Source organism: Lynx canadensis, chromosome F2 (assembly GCF_007474595.2).
Source record: "Lynx canadensis isolate LIC74 chromosome F2, mLynCan4.pri.v2, whole genome shotgun sequence".
NCBI lineage: Eukaryota > Metazoa > Chordata > Mammalia > Carnivora > Felidae > Lynx > Lynx canadensis.
In genome coordinates this window covers 62,656,385-62,676,514 of record NC_044320.2, presented here as the reverse complement: position 1 = coordinate 62,676,514, position 20,130 = coordinate 62,656,385, and the positions used below count along the sequence as shown (strand labels likewise).

Below are 20,130 nucleotides of genomic sequence, written 5' to 3'. Positions count from 1 at the left end.
GGTACATCCACACAATGGAATATATGCAGCAGCCATCAAAAAAAATGATGAAACTCTCTATGAACTGATATTGAGTAATCCGCAGGATATACGGTCAAGTGATAAAAAAAAAAGAGAGAGCAAAGCGTGGTTCTTTTCATGCTTTGCTTTGTTGCTGGTGCAGGCTGCGAAGTCTACTTGGCGTCGCACCCCGGTCTTTCAGGCCATGCGCGGTGGGCCTCAGGACGAGGTGGCTGGTGTGGTTCTGGGAGCCTGCGGGTGCGTGTCTGTCCTGGCGTTTGGACCCCGGAGACACACAGGCAGCTGTACTCCGGCACCCCGCACTGCCCTGATGAGAGCGCGTGGCCCTGGGCCATCCCCTAACATCAACTTTGCTGAATGTGCCACGAAGCAGATCCTTGACCTCCCTCCGCCTACAGACCCCTCACAGTTGGGTAAGCTCTCCCCCTGCCCTGTCTCCATTTGGCCTTATCACCAAGCACCTTTTCCACACAGCCATCCAGACTGAGGAAGACCTGGAAATTTCAGGGCCACGGGAGCCACAGCCACAGACCCATCGGTAAGCACAGAAGCGCCCAGAAGGCTGGGATAATGCTGGTGGCATGCATCACCACGGGACCGACTTTGACAAGTATCATCCAGCTTGCTTTGGGAAAGTTGATATGAGGCATCACGACAGAGGAACCGGGGCTTCTGCCCAACCGTCAACCTTGATAAACTGGGGACTGTGGCCAGTGGGCAGACACGGGTACGTGCTGCCAAGAATAAGACTGGAGCTGCTCCTATCACTGGCGTGGTGTGATCGGGGTACTACAAAGTTTTGGGGAAGGGAAAATTCCCCCAGACAGCCTGTCACCTTGAAGACACAATGACAGTGGGAGAGCTGAGCAGAAGATTAAGGGTGTGTGTGTGTGTGTGTGTGTGTGTGTGTGTGGCGGGGGGGGGGGGCGGGGGAGCTGTGTCCTGGTAGCTTGAAGCCATGTGGAGGGAGGTTCATTAAAGGCTAACAGATGCTTTTCTCTTAAAAACAAAGTGTGCAAGAGTGTTGATAATTGCTCTTTTGTATAGAAAGTTAGGGAAATGAAAATATATCTATTTCCTTATTTTTGTAAAAAGAAAAGAAGGATAAATAAAAAAATGAATGAATGTAGTTGCCTATAGGGGTAGGCAGGTAGGATGTAGGGAACAAAGATACAAGCAAGAAGTCTCTGATAGTAACTTTTTATTGGTTTTAACTTTTAAGCTAATATATTCTAAACATGAAACTAAATAAAAGGTGAAAGAAAACGTTAACATTGAATACAGAAAGAAGCCAATCTTACTATGCACCAGATAGATAACAGCCATACTAATGTTAACTCCAGTAACTTTTAAGTACTAAGATTATACATCCTTAATAGAATATATCCCAAGATTAAAAGAACTGGAAGGATTTTGAACTTGGCTTAATAGGTTTATTTTTGGCAGTGTGAAGGTTACCGTGTTTCTGAGATTATTTTGTATTTATTGTATCACAGTATAAACGAGTAAGTAAATTGATGTTGAGAAGCAAGGTTTTTACTGTGGGATAAGGAAGAAATATATATGAATGAGGGAATTAAGGTTTTGGGTTGTTTCTCATCTGAACTGAGGAATCATTATGAATTCATTTTTTTTTTTTTTTTCTAGCTCCATGAAAGGCCCAGAAGTAATGATACTCCGGTAGTAATGAGCACACCTCACACTTAGTTCTTTGTTTCTAAATACCATTTCCCACTTAATGAAGTCAGGGTTCTTGAAGACATGGCTGGCTCCAGGTCTGGGGCAGGGAAAGTAAAAAGTGATACGGAGACATCTCTTTTGTCTGGTTCAATGTTACATGAAAATAATTCCGGGAGGCGTATTTTCACAGCTATAAACATGTGTGGGTTGTCTGACATCTTATGGACAATCTTATGAACAATCACACATCCAATGCATTTATAAACAGAACCCCAATCTTTTTTTTTTTTTTTTAATCTACAAAACTTGATCAGGAGAAGCACTCTTTTTCAGAGTCTGCGGACTGTCTTATCTGTCACTGTGCTTGCAATGCGTCCTTTCTTTTTCCCTCCCATTCCCTACTCCTGAACTCAGTAATGGTTTTCTTTGATAACCAAGGCAATAAGATTTCTTAAATTAGGGGATCAGAAATTCCAGTTCTCCAGTCATCTGGGCAGCAAATGCTTTAATCTGCATAAAAACGGTATTAAAATTCACTTCACATAGGCAGGGGGAGGAAAGGAGATGACATCAGAGGTGCTTTGCCACAGATCAGAGGGACTGCAGCTGTGGCCTTCCCATTCATCAGGTGCCACATTTATCTAGTTCTGCCACTTGTGTGATACAGCAGCCTTTATAAGGACGGCTCTCTTAAAAGATTTAGAACAGGTAAAAAAAGCTGTCAGACTGACTTGTCTTTGAGAAATTGAATTTAGGTCACTAGAAAATTCTTGAAGGTTATATTCAGAATCAAATCCTACTGAAACACCTGCTTTCTTCTTTTTCACTAAAGGGTTCTTGGTGGGTATTGTCTCTATCTCTATTGTATTTCTCCCCCCAAATTGGCAAGTAGACCAGATCAACTGGACATGAAGTACTTGAGGACTTAAGTAGATTTTAATCTTCTGTTTATGGAACTTTTGCTTAACGAATCTTCTCGTTAACATTTAAAACAACTGGGTTTTACTAACTTTATTAAAGATGGAAATTGGAAACCATGTCATCAGTAAACTAAATGTTTTATTCAAATTCTAGTATAATTTGGGGCGCCTGGGTGGCTCAGTTGGTTGAGCGTCCGACTTCAGCTCAGGTCATGATCTCACAGTCTGTGAATTCGAGCCCCGCGTCAGGCTCTGTGCTGACAGCTCAGAGCCTGGAGCCTGCTTCCGATTCTGTGTCTCCCTCTCTCTGCTCCTTCCCCATTTGTGCTCTGCCTCTCTCTCTCTCAAAAATAAATAAACATTAAAAAAAAAAGGAGAATCAAACTCTGGTATAATTAGATTTTTGTGCAAAGGTTATTTACTAAGTCATTTTTAAAAAGTGTGTCTACTTTTTTTGATTCTTTTCATTTACCTCCCAACTCTTAAAATAGATTCCCATAATTCATCTTAATCAGAATTCAGTGAAAAATTAAATGCAATTCAGATAATATCGAGGGCTTTGGCATCAATTCACCCCATGAATCTAAGATCACATTCAAGTGAGGGGGAGGCGGTGACACGAAGCATGCACATGAGAGGCGTTAGGGCACTGATACTGTCATCACTTGATCCAGTGCTGCTCACATGGTTTGTCCAGTTTGTAATAATTCACCATGTTGCACACTGGTGATATGTACACTTTTCTTTTTGTATACTTTAATAAAAAGCTTAAAAAGATATGGTCTGTTCATGGCAGTTGGGTGGTAATTAGTTACCTGGGACCAAATGTTCTCAATCTGCAAATTAGGTATAAATCTAATATCCATGATTCTGTAATAACTAATAAACCAGTACCATGGTTCCCAAGCCTTTGAGACAGACCCTTACTGTGTGATGGGGGAAATTCATCATTGCTGAGAATACTCCCTGAAGAAGTAGTAATGTAATGTTTATTATCCTTAGGTATCATGAACAAATTATAGGAGATACTACCGTATTTCCAACAAGAGCATTTTTAGAAAATTGCCCATAAATTTATGGTTTATGAATTAAATTTATAAATCAATGGCATAGTAGGAAAAAGGGAACACTGGTTTGGAAGAGGGCACGGATACCTAGTTCTTCATCTTCTCTTTCTCATTCATCTGTTCATCTATTTCCCTCTTTGTAGATATTTACTATGTGTTGGTAAATATTCCGTGCCTTCTATGTGCCAGGGACTGAGAATCTGAAGATGAATCTGGTATCTGCCTTGTGTCAGAGAATAGCTAGCTTATCATCAAACCTTTCTTCTTTTTCCTGGGCATGAATTTAAACTCCATATTTCCAGCCTCCCTGCAGTCAGCAGTGGCCCACCATGACTGAATTTACAGCCGATGTAACAAAAGGTCTGGTTTGTGAAAGCCTCCCATGAAAGATCCCTTCCATGCTCCTTCTCTACAACCCAATGGATTGACTGAGGTGACAAAGGTGACCTTGAAAACCAACTATTGAGGATGGTGGAGTCGTAAGATGAAAGGTATCCGAAACATTATTTGCAGGGGCACGGGGCACTGGATAATCAGGAAGCTTTTCTGGACTTTATGTGACTGGGAAGAAAACTTAATTCATGTATGAACCATCATACATTTTGGGATTGGTTTATTACAGCAACTGTCATTAACTAACACTGTGAACCTAAGGGGTTTATTACCGTTTAAGGAAATACCTACTCACACACACAAAAATTACAATACAACTCAATAATTACTATAATAAAATACAAGTTATATGAAAGTTAGAGGAAGGAGCAGTTAATTCTGCCTGGGTAAGTAACATGTGAACTGAAGTTGGAATATTTGGATACAGTTAATTGTGTTTACAAGGAAGTGGTAGAATTCAGGCAAAAAGTGGTTTGGGGCCAGACAGTGACATGGTAAGGAAAATGAACATGATCTTGTATGCAGTTGAGAGTTATTCAAGGTTTCAAGTGACATGGGGTGTGAAGGGTGGATTGAAAAGGGGAGCCTGGAGACAGAAATATTAAGCAAGAAGCAGTGGTGGTGGACACGAAGAAAAGGGGACAGAATAGACAAATATTTTTAAGGTAAAGACTAACCTCATTAGATGTGGTGGGTGGGGAAAGGGGGAGCGGTAAAGGTGAAGTAGAGCCAACTTTCATCTTAGAAGAAAAATTAAAATCTTATGTGCTGAGAGCAATAGGTGTTCTGAAGTCCGAAAGCAAGTCGATCATGGGGGACAGAGGAGAACCATCAGTAGTTCGGTTTTTAAACTACTGAGTTTGAAACAACTCTTCAATCTCACTTAGGTTATGGGAGATTATGGGTCTGGCCTAAAATGTATTTACTTTAGGTACGGATCATCTTTTGGAACTGACAGCATGAGAAGGTCCTTAATTTGACTGAGAGCTCTAAACCACCCTGGCAGGAAATGCTGATCTATTTTTTTAATTTAAATTTTATTAAAAAATGGTAATCCTATAATTCAAACAAATTAATTTTAAACGAGTAGATAGAGTGAAAAGTCTCTTCCCCTATTTCTCAAGCAACTGGTTTTTCTTCCCAGAGTAACCAATGTTATCAGATCTTTTATATCCTTCTTGAGATACTCTTCACTCTTATAAGCAAATATGCAGAAATCTTCCCCTATTTACTTTTTATAAGACATACATAACCTCCTCCCCCCTTCCCTGGCTAAAGGATGTTTACTGACCTGAGAGTGGCACCCTCAGTTTTAATCATGTCTCCATCTTGCAGATAAACATATTGTTGCTTTCCATCTCCTATAATTTCTTCTCTTGGAGGGTTCCGTGGGAGTTTTTTAATGCAATAGGCAGTGTCTAGTAACAAAACATGTAAAATAGATTAAGTCATACTTTCAATGACAATTCAGCCTTTTAAGAGATCAGCTTTCATAGAACTAACACTGTGCATGACGGCAAAAAATACTAACATTAAGAGAGAGACAAGAGGAAATGATGGGTTATAGCAGCGTTACCTCTGGAATAGTATTTTTTCTATCCCAACAAAAGAGCTTTTTATTCTTTCATGTGCTTCTAGGTCTACATAAACGCCCTTGAGATTTTCTAGTCACCCTTATTTTATACAAAAGTTTGAAAGTAGTTCTTCATAATCTCAGCTAGTTTTGCTATCAAGATGGGTGTTGAAGAGGCAGTAATACAGTACCTGAGAATTTTCTTTCTATCTAGGTCTTAACATAGAGTAGAAGTAGTCATGGCATCATGGCAGTACTTAATAATAAAAGGATGAGAGCACAGTGTTCTTTCTGTGAATGTTGAACAGAAGCCTCAAACCCGGGGCTAAGAATTTAAATTGTTAAAATAAATTTAACCCATACTAGACCTCTCACTGACGTTAAGAAAATCAATTAACCAATCAATAGCTGAGTGTGAATTATCTAACCGGTATACTATACATAGTGAATAGAAGCACCATGACATCCAGATGCTTAAAAACTGTCACAGTTGGGGACATAAAATTTACAAACCAGAAATAATTAAAGAACTATCCTTGGTCTCCTTTAATGAATACTACGTGGACAATTCAGCTCATAAATGCAATACTAGTTAAGAGAAAGAAGAAACAATTAGGAAAAAAATTCATAGGCTTGATATAACTTGAAGCGTGGCGTAAAGGATGAGTAATTTGGGAAAAGGTACTGAGAAGGACTTATAGATAAGGGGAACAGCATCTGGAAAAGCACAGAGATGACCACGTGCGTCTACCAACCTGTTTAATGCAAAACACTGGCTGAGAAGCGGAGATAAAGTGGGATTAGATGCGCTCAGACCATGGAGGGCCTTATATTGCCTTTCACAGAATAGAGGAATTTAAACTTTACCGTATGTGGCCGCTGTACACTCTTTGGAAAGAAAATGAAATAATGTTAACCCGTTGATCAATATGGCAGCTCTAGGTGGGACAATGGAGGGGAAGAGATCAGAAAGACCAGGAGGGGATGACTAGGTGTCAGAACTAAGGTGACAGCAGTGGACAACATGGAGAAGAAGACATTCAGGGAAACACTGACAAGGCACAGAAATCAGGCTAGAATGGAAGAGAAAAGAGATAGAAATACTGCAAATGTAATAAAAATAAAACAACTGGGACCAGACCTTCCCTCTCCAGCCCCAAACTCCACTATTTTGTATCTTGGAGGCTGAAGCAAAAAATAATATGCTATTCTGGGAACTGGCATTACATAATAAGGCTGTCTTCATTCTGGAGTGAGATGGGGAGGTTTTTTGGTATGGGTTTATTTTTAATCTGTATAATTTTGTCTTTCAGTAGAGAAGTAGAGGTATTACATTTCTTCTGGTTATGAGACCTTTGGTACACAATCCTTCCAAAAAACTCACCGTTATCTCAAAATTATAAAACAAATGTCGTACAATAACTTTGTGTTAGTTTTTAAAGTTATGTGCAGGGGCGCCTGGGTGGCGCAGTCGGTTAAGCGTCCGATTTCAGCCAGGTCACGATCTTAAGGTCTGTGAGTTCGAGCCCCGCGTCAGGCTCTGGGCTGATGGCTCGGAGCCTGGAGCCTGTTTCCGATTCTGTGTCTCCCTCTCTCTCTGCCCCTCCCCCGTTCATGCTCTGTCTCTGTCTGTCCCAAAAAAATAAATAAAAACGTTGAAAAAAAAAATTAAAAAAAAAATAAATAAAGTTATGTGCAAATATGAAAACACATGTCCTCCTCAAATTAACAATCTATATAGGCAGGATGGAGAAGGGCATGCTGAAAGCAATCATATAATAATAATTGTATTTAACAAAAGCTTATTGAGAGATAATTCAATAGTATAAAATTCATCCTTTTAAAGTGTACAGTTCAGTGTCCTTAAAGTATATCCAGGGGTGCCTGGGTGGCTAAGTTGGTTAAGCATCTGACTCTTGGTTTCAGTTCAGGTCATGATCTCACACAGTTGGTGGCTTTGAGCCCCGCATCTGGTTCTGCACTGATAGTGCGGAGCCTGCTTAGGATTCTTTCTCTCTCCCTCTCGCTCAAGATAAATAAACTAAAAAAAAAAAAAAAAAAAAAAAAAGTATATCCAAAGAGCTGTATAACTATCTCCACTATCTAATTTTATAATGTTTTCAAAATCCCTCAAAGAAACCCTTTACCCAACTGTAGTCACTCCCTATTCTCTCCTTCTTCCAGCCCCTGGCAACCACTTACCTACTTTCTGTCTCAATCATATAATTATTTTAACAGGGAGAAACCCTCAGTCATTTGTTAAGGTTCGAATAATGGTTTATAACGTCATTGTTAATGCTAATTACTGAAGCTGATACAAGTGATATTGTTTATAATACCTTCTAATGAGAATACATTCTAATTGAATGGCATAGAAGCAAACATTTGACTCTTAAGACTGGGATGGGAAATAAACGGCAAAGACCCAGCTTTAGCTGCAAAATAACAGCTATCAGATTACAAAATATATTTTGTAAGATTTACTTAAAAATAAACCAAAATATTGGGGCAGCCTGGGGCTATATAGTTCTCATGTCTAGTAAAATTCTGGTTTCCTGCCAGCTACTGGGAGTTCCTAAATTATACACTGATTGTATATTAAACGTTTGAAAGCAGGATGCTTCGAAGTTACTGTATCTTCTCACAGAAGTCTTTTTTTTTTCTTAAAATTTTTAAATGTTTATTTTTGAGAGAGAGAGAGCAAGCAGGGGAGGGGCAGAGAGAAAGAGAGACACGGAATCCAAAGCAGGCTCCAGGCTCCAAACTGTCAGCCCAGAGCCTGATGTGGGGCTCAAACCCACAAACCCACATGAGATCATAACCTAAGCCGAAGTAAGACATTTAACCAACTGAGCCACCCAGGCACCTGGTCACAGAAGTCTTATAAATGGCATTCATAATTTAGGTGTGGCCTGTAAAACCACAGGTTGTTAGCATCATAAAGCAGTTGAAAAATTTCTGCCATCTGATAGTTAACAAAAATAGTAAAATGATATGGAGCAAAGAAAGTAATAAAATAAAATGGAACAAGAATGCCAGTAATTAAGGATTTAGAGAATGAAGAAATACATGGGACTCTTGCGGGGAGATTCTGAAAGGTACCTCTGTATGATTTCAGTGCTGAGCAACTCAAGGTCTGTATTCAGTTGGTCTAGCTTCAATAAAGTTCAGAATGAAAGTCAACAAGTTACTTCTCAAAATATTAAAATTTTAGTGGCTATAGAGCAGTGTCAAATTTTTTTCTTTATTTCGGGGCTTGAACTCACGACCCTGACATCATGACCTGAGCCACCCAGGTGCGCCTTCTCAATTTTCTTTAAATCAACCTAATAGGTAATCTATTATACAAATATTCATTATTTTATATGGAACCCAAAACTTTTAATTTTTAATTTAAAGAAATAGGTCAAATGTCCATTGGCAGGTGAATGGATAAACAAATCATGGTATAGTCCCACCATGGATTACCACTAGGCAATAAGGAACAAACTACTGATATATGAAACCTAGGTGAATCTCAAAAACAAGACGCTGTGTGAAAGAAGCGAGAGTGATTCTGTATGCTTCTATTATGTGACATTTTATTTATTAAAAACATTTTTTTAATGCTTATTTATCTTTGAGAGAGAGAGAGCGAGAGAGCAAAAGCAGGGGAGGGGCAGAGAGAGGAGGACAGAGGATCCAAAGTGGGTCTACGCTGACAGCAGCAAGCCCGATGTGGGTCTTGAACTTGCGAACTACGAGATCATGACCTGAGCCAAAGTCAGACACTCAACAGACTGAGCCACCCAGGTGCCCCCATTATGTGACATTTTAAACAGGCAAAACTAATCTATAGTGAAATAAAGCAGATTAATGGCTGCTGGAGGGAGACTCACTGCAGAGAGGCACCAGGGGACCTCTTTTTAGGGGCATGAGAGTGTTCTTTATCTTGACTGGATTGGTCACAAAGGTGTTTATCAAACTATACTTTTAAAATGGGCACACTTTATGTATATAAATTCAAGTTCAATGAAGTTGATTTATGAAACAGTAGGCCATAAACATTAAAAAATTTCAAACTGACCCTCATGCTAAAAGAGTTGGCCAAAGCTAGTCAAGAACCTTCAGCATTGATTTTTAATTCACAAAATTTAATGGGTAGACAGATAAGAGAAGGGTGAGGAAAAGTGACACTGAGAGATAATGATTTCCTATGGCATACGGTCCCCTAGGATTGTAAGAAAGGAGGTAAGAGGGGGAGACTGGGTGGCTCAGTCAGTTAAGTGTCCGACTTTGGCTCAGGTCATGATCTCACTGTAAGTTTGAGCCCCTCATGGGGCTCTGTGCTGACAGCTCAGAGCCTGGAACCTGCTTTGGATTCTGTGTCTCCTTCTCTCTCTGCTCCTCCCCCACTCACACTCTGTCTCTCTCTCTCAAAAATAAACAATAAAACATCTGAAAAAAAAAAAAAGGAGCTAAGAAGGTAACAAAGGTTGGAGCGTTTTTTAATAATGGGCCTGGTGATATTGGGTGCCCTGGCTGAAAACATCTTGGTGTCCCAAATGTAATCTCAAGCCCAAAAAAGACGACACTTAAAAATATTTAAAACATGAGTTGAACGCAGATGTGCATTCCTTTTGTGAATGAATGCTCCTGACCTTCTGTCCTTCATGTGTCTTGAACTTGCCAAGCACACCCCAATTCCAGTATCTCTGCTCTTGCAATGCCTTCTGTCTGTTCAGACACGCCAGCCAGCCAGCCATACTGTATGGCTTCCTCCCCCTCCCCGTCCACTCTTGATACAAACCACTGCCCTTCCGCCACTTTGGCTTCTCTCCCCTTCTACTTTACTTAGCTTTATTTTTTTCTTCGTGGCACCTATCGCCATCTGACCTATTATGTATTTACCATTTACCTTCCCTACTAGAATGCAGGCTTCAGGACAGCAGAGCCTTTGTGGTGTTCGCTGCTATATCCCTTGTGCCAAGAACAGTGTCTGGATATAGTGGTCACTTGGGTATTTGTTAAAGGAAGGAATGAATGAATCTGTGTGTGATGGCGAGATGGGGGAATAAAGAGAGAAACAGTAAAGTGTCAGTTCTGAATGGCTTTCAGGTACAGAGAATTATCAGTGCAATTTACCAGCATTTCAGTGTATTGCAGTAAGTGCCTTAAAGTTACAGAGGACCTGAGACCAGGTTTAGAACGTGGACAAAAACAGCAGCTCCCTGTAACGCGTTTAGCACAGTGCCTGGCACACAGTAAATGCTCAATACTGGTTAGTTATTGGATCTGAAGTAGTAACTGTCACACAGACAAAATTAAAACCGACCTTCATCACTGGGCAAAGGGGAAAAATAAGCGGGATAAGAGATCTGAAGTAGAAAACAGGACTTTCCCTCTCCTCTTTTGTTAACATTGGGGCAGTATTAAAGTATATTAACTTCTAAAAGTATGACATAAATATATAAGGTACTCAGTAAATGACCAACTAGCTTACATAGTTGTGTAACTGAAATAAATTATTCTGAAAACGTACTTTTCCTCAATGAGCTCAATTAATGCTTTCTGTTTACCATTACTGATGCTTTTGCAAATATCTCCTATGCCCCCAGTATGATCATGGTGCCAGTGAGTCACTACGATTTCCTGGATTGTTGTATTAAATTCAGTCAGAGCCTGCTTTAAACAGTTGATATATTCTGGAATTGCTGGTTCTCCAGTGTCAATGAGGATTCTCCTGAAAATTAAATGGAAGATAATCACACAATTGGAACAGAGAGTATCAGCATATGTCTCACATAGATAATTCATATTACATTTAAGAAACTACATAAATTGCTTGGCTTTCAACCTCCTCAAAAACCAACTAAAGGATACTTTGCCTTAACCACAGTAATCTCACTGTAAGAAAAGTTCTTTGAAAAAGACTTATAGGGGTGCCTGGGTGGCTCAGTCGGTTGAGCGTCTGACTCTTGATTCCCCCTCAGGTCATGATCTCAGGGTTGTGGGATCAAGCCCCATGTCGGGCTCTGTGCTGACTGTGGAGCCTGCTTGGGATTCTCTCTCTCCCTCTGCCTCTCTCCAGAGCCTGTGTGTGCATGCTCTCTCTTTCAAGAAGAAACAAAAAACAAAACAAAACAAAACCTATAGTTAAATATGAGTCTGAACTTGGCAAGTTCAAGGCACAATAATATTGAATACTTACCTAGCACTTAAATATGGCATTGTTCTAAGGACTTTACATATTTTAACAATTATGTTCCTTATGAAATTATTTTTTTAATGTTTATTTTTGAGAGAGACAGAGAGAGAGAGAGAGAGAGTGTGCATGAACAAGCGGGGGGAAAGGCAAAGGGAAAAGGGAGACACAGTATCTGAAGAAGGCTCCAGGCTTTGAGCTGTCGGCACAGGGCCCAATGTGGGGCTTGAACCCACAAACCACGAGATCATGACCTGAGGCAAAACGGGATGCTTACCCGACTAAGCCACCCAGGCCACCTCACTCCCATAAAACTATTTAAAATAGGTATTTCATGGGGTGCCTGGGTGGCTCAGTAAGTTAAGCCTCTGACTTCAGCAGCTGATGATCTCACAGTTTGTGAGTTTGAGCCTTGCATGGGGCTCTGTGCTGACAGCAGGGAGCCTGGAGCCCACTTCCATTTCTATGTCTCTCCCTCTCTCTGTCCCTCTCCTGTTCACACTGTCTGTCTGTCTCTCTCTCAAAAATAAACATTAAGAAAATGTTTTAAAAATAGGTATTTCATTATTATATCCAGAAATTAAGTAACTTGCCCAAGGTTACTCTGCAAATAAATGGCCAAACCAGCATTCAAACCCAGATATTCTGGCTCCAGAATGTGCTTTTATGCACTCTCTCTTTAATGTTTATTTTTGAGAGAGGGAGACAGCATGAGCAGGGGAGGGGCAGAGAGAGTGGGACGGAGGATCCAAAACAGACTTTGCGCTGACAGCAGAGAGCCCGATGGGGGGCTGGAACTCATGAACTATGAGATCATGACCTGAGCCGAAGTTGGAGGCTTAACTGACTGATCCATCCAGGTGCTCCTATCCACCCTTTGAGATCTTTTATGACATCCTCAAATGTCTCATAGATATGGAAGAATTAGATTCAACGGTATTCCTAAAGAAACCTCGTCTTCTGCACTACACAAAAACTTACACTCAAGTTTTACATTGGTTCCCTTCCACATGAAAATGAAGGTAGGAGGGAAGTATGGGGAAATGCCTGAGTTGCTTTATTTCTTGACTTAGACAACCCTGTTATATTTTTCGGCTTTGTGGTTCTGAACCTTCCTTATACTTTGTTTGTCCTTCCTCACTATTTTATGGGATGATGTTCTTTCTCTGTGAGGTTTTCCTGAACTAAAGAACCAGTTCACAAACTTCTTAATTCATGCTGCTTCACAGTAACACCTCCCTAATTTATATTGGGGGAGAGAAGATTAGTCTTAATGAAAAGTCTGAGTCATTCATTAATATAATAACTGTATGAATTATCTACTATATGCCATGCCTTTCTTACAAGACAAAAAATTCTGTTTATACTAGTGGAGGGTGGGAAGAGCTATGAAAACAAACAGTAACAGTTGACAGATAAACAGTTCAGCATTCTGCAGAACAATAATATGGGGTAAATGACAGGAAGAAACCGTATGGCTCTTTTATATTGGATGGCTTATTTCCCTAACCCTATTCCCAGAGACCCAATAAAAACAAACTGTCTGCTTGCAGGATTGGGGTGTTTCTGTGTGTGTGTGTGTGGGGGGGCATTGAATGGCCTTGTGGTCCACAGCCTTTTATCTACACCTTAAGTTCCATGGAGCAGTGGCCATACTTCACAAGTACATAGTATTCTAACTGTCCCTTCTGGAGACAGGGAAACTAGATGGTTATATTGGCCCAAGAATGCATTATGAGGTCCTGTAGGCAGTGGAAATGTAAGGAGGAGATGGTTAAAAAACATTGACACAATCAGCAGGATTTTTTTTTTTTTTTGAGGGAGACGGAGTGAGCGTGCATGCACATCTGTGCGTGCATGTGGTGGGGAGGGGCAAAGAGAGAGGCAGAGAATCTTAAGCAGGCTTCATGTTCAGTGCAGAGCCCAACTTGTGCTTGCTCTTATGACCATGAGATTGTGGCCTGAGCTGAAATCCACAGTTGGACACTTAACCAGCTGAGCCACCCGGGCACCTCAACAGGATTTTTTTTTAAACAACTGGAGTCGGAAGGGAAAGGAAAGAGTTGACGATTCTGTGGTTTCTAGGTGAGATGACTGGTATGTCATTAACCAGGACTGTAAACACTGGAGGGAACAAATGTGAGATAAATCTGGTTTGGGCCAGGGTGAATTTTGATGACATTCCAGCCATCTTCCCTTGCTGTTTCTCCGTAGCACCTATTACCATGTGACACATTATATACTTACATGTTTATTTATTTATTGCCTATCTCCATACCCTCCCACAACCTACAAATTTAAGCTCTCTGAGGACAGAAACCTTGTCTGGCTTTGCTGGAACCTAGATAGTGGCATGTACTAGGGAATAAATGTTTGTTGGAGGCAGTGGCTTTATTTTTATCTTATTTAATTATCAAAACAATCCTGAGATTCTTCTCTCATTATATAGATGAAGAAACTGAGGCCTTGATAAGGTAGACATATAAGTAATATAGTAACTTGCTCAGAGTCACAAACTCTAGCAGAGAATATAATTGAATCCATACCTTTCTAACTGCAATGCACATTTTCTTTGGATATGAGGAATACCCTTTGAGGTGGATACTATTCAACTCTCATTGCACAAATAAGGAATCTGAAGCTTAAGAGAGTCAACTGTCTTGTCCGAAGTCATAAGCTAGGATCCAGATTTAGGTACAGAGTCTTAACTCTAGTTGCTACATTAGACTGCCTTTTCCTATTAAAAGATATACTATTTGCCATCAAGGGAGTTACAATTTTGATAGTAAAGGTTAAACTTGCAGCTTTTGGAGATTCTTTTTTTTTTTTTTTATGTTTATTTATTTTTGAGAGAGAGAGAAAGACAGAGCATGAGTGAGAGAGGGGCAGGGAGTGAGAGGGAGACACAGAATCCAAGGTAGGCTCCAGGACCCGAGCTGTCAGCACAGAGCCTGACGCGGGGCTTGAACCCCATGAACCGTGAGATCATGACCTGAGCCGAAGTCGGACGCTCAACCGACTGAGCCACCCAGGTGCCCCAGCTTTTGGAGATTCTTTTTTTTTTTTTTTTTTTTAAATTTTTAACGTTTATTTATTTTTGAGACAGAGAGAGACACAGCATGAACGGGGGAGGGGCAAAGAGAGAGGGAGACACAGAATCGGAAGCAGGCTCCAGGCTCTGGGCCATCAGCCCAGAGCCCGACGCGGGGCTCGAACTCACGGACTGTGAGATCGTGACCTGAGCCGAAGTCGGACGCTTAACCGACTGAGCCACCCAGGCACCCCTTTTGGAGATTCTTGAGCAGAGGAGGAACACGGAACACTTGTCAGAAGATCTGGCTATTATTTGTCCACTCAAATGTTTACCGAATACCTGTGTACTGGGCATCACAGGATGGTTAGTAATGCTTTAGGGAAATTTATTTGCCATACACAGGCTAATGAGAATGAAGAATACCAGCTACAACTGCAGTTATTCAGAAATCTTTGAATCATAGTACTGAAAATGAAAAGAAAACCTAGAGAACCCTCATTCATTCATTCAGCAAATATTTACTGTACTACTGCACCATGTACAAAGCTCTGTGTGAGGTGCTGGGGATACAGTGATGAGTAAGCCTTCACTGCACTTAGTTTGGTGGGGAGTGGAAGTGAGGAAAGACATGAAGTTTCTTCTTACACAAAAATTCATTTTTTGGAGGAAAGATGGCGGCGTAGGAGGACGCTGGGCTCATGGCGTCCTGCTGATCACTTAGATTCCACCTACACCTGCCTAAATAACCCAGAAAACCGCCAGAGGATTAGCAGAACGGATTCTCCGGAGCCAAGTGTAGACGAGAGGTCCACGGACGAGGGTAGGAAGGGTGGCAAGGCGGTGCGCGCTACACGGACTGGCGGGAGGGAGCCGGGGCGGAAGGGCGGCCCGCCGGCAAAGCAGAGCCCCCGAGTCTGGCTGGCAAAAGCGGAGGGGCCAGACGGAGTGTGTTCGGACAGCAAGTGGGACTTGACACCTGGAAGGTTATAAGTTAACAGCTCTGCTCAGAGAATGGGAGGGCTGGAGGACAACCGGAGGGAGAGTTGTTGAGCCCCGGACCACAGAGCGCAGCTTGGTGGGGAACAAAGGCGCTCGCCAGCACCATCTCCCTCGCCCATCCCCCAGCCAATATCCCAAAGGGAATAGATTCCTGCCAGGGAACTTGCCTGCACCGCGCAAACACCCAACGCTGTGCTTCTGCGGATCCATCCCTCCAGCGGGTCTGACTCCCTCCCGGTGCTGCAGGGCCCGACCCGAAGCAGATCTCCGAAGGAAAAGCGAGCTGAGCCTGCCCCTCCCGCCCCTGTGCACCTTACCGATCCACCCCAGCTAATATGCCAGATCCCCAGCACCACAAGGCAGGCAGTGTGCAAGTAGCCCAGACAGGCCACACCACCCCACAGTGAATCCCGCCCCTAGGAAAAGGGAAGAGAAGGCACACACCAGTCTGACTGTGGCCCTGGCGGTGGGCTGGGGGTAGACATCAGGGCTGGCTGCGGCCCCGCCCACCAATGCAAGTTATTCAAGACAGCACAGGGGAAGTGCCCCGCAGTCCTGCACCACTCCAGGGACTATCCAAAATGACAAAACAGAAGAATTCCCTTCAAAAAAAGCCTCCAGGAAACAATGACAGCTAACAAACTGATCAAAAACGATTTAAACAATATAACAGAAAGTGAATTTAGAATAATAGTCACAAAATTAATCGCTGGGCTTGAAAACAGTATAGAGGACAGCAGAGAATCTATTGCTACAGAGATCAAGGGACTAAGGAACAATCAGGAGGAGCTAAAAAATGCCATAAATGAAGTGCAAAATAAAATGCGGATGACCACGGCTCGGATTGAAGAGGCAGAGGAGAGAATAGGTGAACTAGAAGATAAAATTATGGAAAAAGAGGAAGCTGAGAAAAAGAGAGATAAGAAAATCCAGGCGTATGAGGGGAAAATTAGAGAACGAAGTGATGCACTAAAGAGAAATAATCTACGTATAATTGGTATTCCAGAGGAGGAAGAGAGAGGGAAAGGTGCTGAAGGTGTACTTGAAGAAATAATAGCTGAGAACTTCCCGGATCTGGGGAAGGAAAAAGGCATTGAAATCCAAGAGGCACAGAGAACTCCCTTCAGACATAACTTGAATCGATCTTCTGCACGACATATCATAGTGAAACTGGCAAAATACAAGGATAAAGAGAAAATTCTGAAAGCAGCAAGGGGTAAATGTGCTCTAACATATAAAGGGAGACCTATAAGACTCGTGACCGATCTCTCTACTGAAACTTGGCAGGCCAGAAAGGAATGGCAGGAGATCTTCAATGTGATGAACAGAAAAAAAATATGCAGCTGAGAATCCTTTATCCAGCAAGTCTGTCATTTAGAATAGAAGGAGAGATAAAGGTCTTCCCAAACAAACAAAAACTGAAGGAATTTGTCACCACTAAACCAGCCCTACCAGAGATCCTAAGGGGGATCCTGTGAGACAAAGTACCAGAGACATCGCTACAAGCATGACACCTACAGACATCACAATGACTCTAAACCCATATTTTTCTATAATAACACTGAATGTAAATGGACTAAATGTGCCAACCAAAAGACATAGGGTATCAGAATGGATAAAAAACAAGACCCATCTATTTGCTGTCTACAAGAGCCTCATTTTAGACCTGAGGACACCTTCAGATTGAGAGTGAAGGGATGGAGAACTATTTATCATGCCAGTGAAAGTCAAATGAAAGCTGGAGTAGCCATACTTATAACAGACAAACTAGACTCTAAATTAAAGGCTGTAACAAGACATGAAGAAGGGCATTATATAATAATTACAGGGTCTATCCATCAAGAAGAACGAAAAATTATAAATGTCTATGTGCCGAATACAGAAGCCCCCAAATATATGAAACAATTACTCACAAACATAAGTAACCTTATTGATAAGAATGTGGTAATTGGAGGGGACTTTAACACCCCACTCACAGCAATGGACAGATCATCTAGACACACGGTCAATAAAGAAACAAGGGCCCTGAATGATACATTGGATCTGATGGACTTGACAGATATATTTAGAACTCTGCATCCCAAAGCAACAGAATATACTTTCGTCTTGAGTGCACATGGAGCATTCTCAAGATAGATCACATACTGGGTCACAAAACAGCCCCTCATAAGTATACAAGAATTGAGATCATACCATGCATACTTTCAGACCACAATGCAATGAAGCTTGAAATCAACCACAGGAAAAAGTCTGGAAAACCTCCAAAAGCATGGAGGTTAAAGAACACCCTACTAAAGAATGAATGGGTCAACCAGGCAATTAGAGAAGAAATTAAAAAATATATGGAAACAAACAAAAATGAAAAGACAACAATCCAAATGCTTTGGGATGCAGCGAAGGCAGTCCTGAGAGGAAAATACATTGCAATCCAGGCCTATCTCAAGAAACAAGAAAAATCCCAAATACAAAATCTAACAGCACACCTAAAGGAAATAGAAGCAGAACAGCAAAGGCAGCCTAAACCCAGCAGAAGAAAAGAAATAATAAAGATCAGAGCAGAAATAAACAATATAGAATCTGAAAAAACTGTAGAGCCGATCAATGAAACCAAGAGTTGGTTTTTTTTTTTTTTTTTTAATTTTTTTTCAACGTTTATTTATTTTTGGGACAGAGAGAGACAGAGCATGAACGGGGGAGGGGCAGAGAGAGAGGGAGACACAGAATCGGAAACAGGCTCCAGGCTCTGAGCCGTCAGCCCAGAGCCCGACGCGGGGCTGGAACTCACGGACCGCGAGATCGTGACCTGGCTGAAGTCGGACGCTTAACCGACTGTGCCACCCAGGCGCCCCAAGAGTTGGTTTTTTGAAAAAATAAACAAAACTGACAAACCTCTAGCCAGGCTTCTCAAAAAGAAAAGGGAGATGACCCAAAGAGATAAAATCATGAATGAAAGTGGAATTATTACAACCAATCCCTCAGAGATACAAGCAATTATCAGGGAATACTATGAAAAATTATATGCCAACAAACTGGACAACATGGAAGAAATGGACAAATTCCTAAACACCCACACTCTTCCAAAACTCAATCAGGAGGAAATAGAAAGCTTGAACAGACCCATAACCAGCAAAGAAATTGAATCAGTTATCAAAAATCTCCCAACAAATAAGAGTCCAGGACCAGATGGCTTCCCAGGGGAGTTCTACCAGACGTTTAAAGCAGAGATAATACCTATCCTTCTCAAGCTATTCCAAGAAATAGAAAGGGAAGGAAAACTTCCAGACTCATTCTATGAAGCCAGTATTACTTTGATTCCTAAACCAGACAGAGACCCAGTAAAAAAACAGAACTATAGGCCAATATCCCTGATGAATATGGATGCAAAAATTCTCAATAAGATACTAGCAAATTAAATTCAACAGCATATAAAAAGAATTATTCACCATGATCAAGTGGCATTCATTCCTGGGATGCAGGGATGGTTCAACATTCACAAATCAATCAACGTGATACATCACATTAATAAAAGAAAAGATAAGAACCATATGATCCTGTCTATCGATGCAGAAAAGACATTTGACAAAATTCAGCAACCTTTCTTAATAAAAACCCTCGAGAAAGTCAGGATAGAAGGAACATACTTAAACATCATAAAAGCCATTTATGAAAAGCCCACAGCTAACATCATCCTCAATGGGGAAACACTGAGAGCTTTTTCCCTGAGATCAGGAACACGACACTGCTGTTGTTTAACATACTGTTGGAAGTTCTAGAATCAGCAATCAGACAACAAAAGGAAATCAAAGGCATCAAAATTGGCAAAGATGAAGTCAAGCTTTCACTTTTTGCAGATGATATGATAGTATACATGGAAAATCCGATAGACTCCACCAAAAGTCTGCTAGAACTGATACATGAATTCAGCAAAGTCTCAGGATACAAAATCAATGTACAGAAGTCAGTTGCATTCTTATTCACTAATAATGAAGCAACAGAAAGACAAAGAAAGAAACTGATCCCATTCACAATTGTACCAAGAAGCATAAAATATCTAGGGATAAATCTAACCAAAGATGTAAAAGATCTGTATGCTGAAAACTATAGAAAGCTTATGAAGCAAATTGAAGAAGATATAAAGAAATGGAAAAACATTCCGTGCTCATGGGTTGGAAGAATAAATATTGTCAAAATGTCAATAGTACCCTAAGCTATCTACACATTCAATGCAATCCCAATCAAAATTGCACCAGCATTCTTCT

The 20,130-nt window shown here is 41.1% G+C and overlaps 1 protein-coding gene across 1 annotated transcript in view; it reads right to left on the bottom strand.

Moving 5' to 3' along the window:
* LACTB2 (lactamase beta 2) overlaps window positions 1-20,130 on the bottom strand; it is a 32,873-nt gene that overhangs the window by 8,229 nt on the left and 4,514 nt on the right. The window contains exons 2-3 of the mRNA XM_030303758.1: window positions 11,213-11,376; window positions 5,373-5,499 (exon numbers count right to left, since the gene is read on the bottom strand). Coding sequence (XP_030159618.1) covers window positions 5,373-5,499; window positions 11,213-11,376 — 291 coding nt within the window. The remainder of the gene's footprint in view (window positions 1-5,372; window positions 5,500-11,212; window positions 11,377-20,130) is intronic.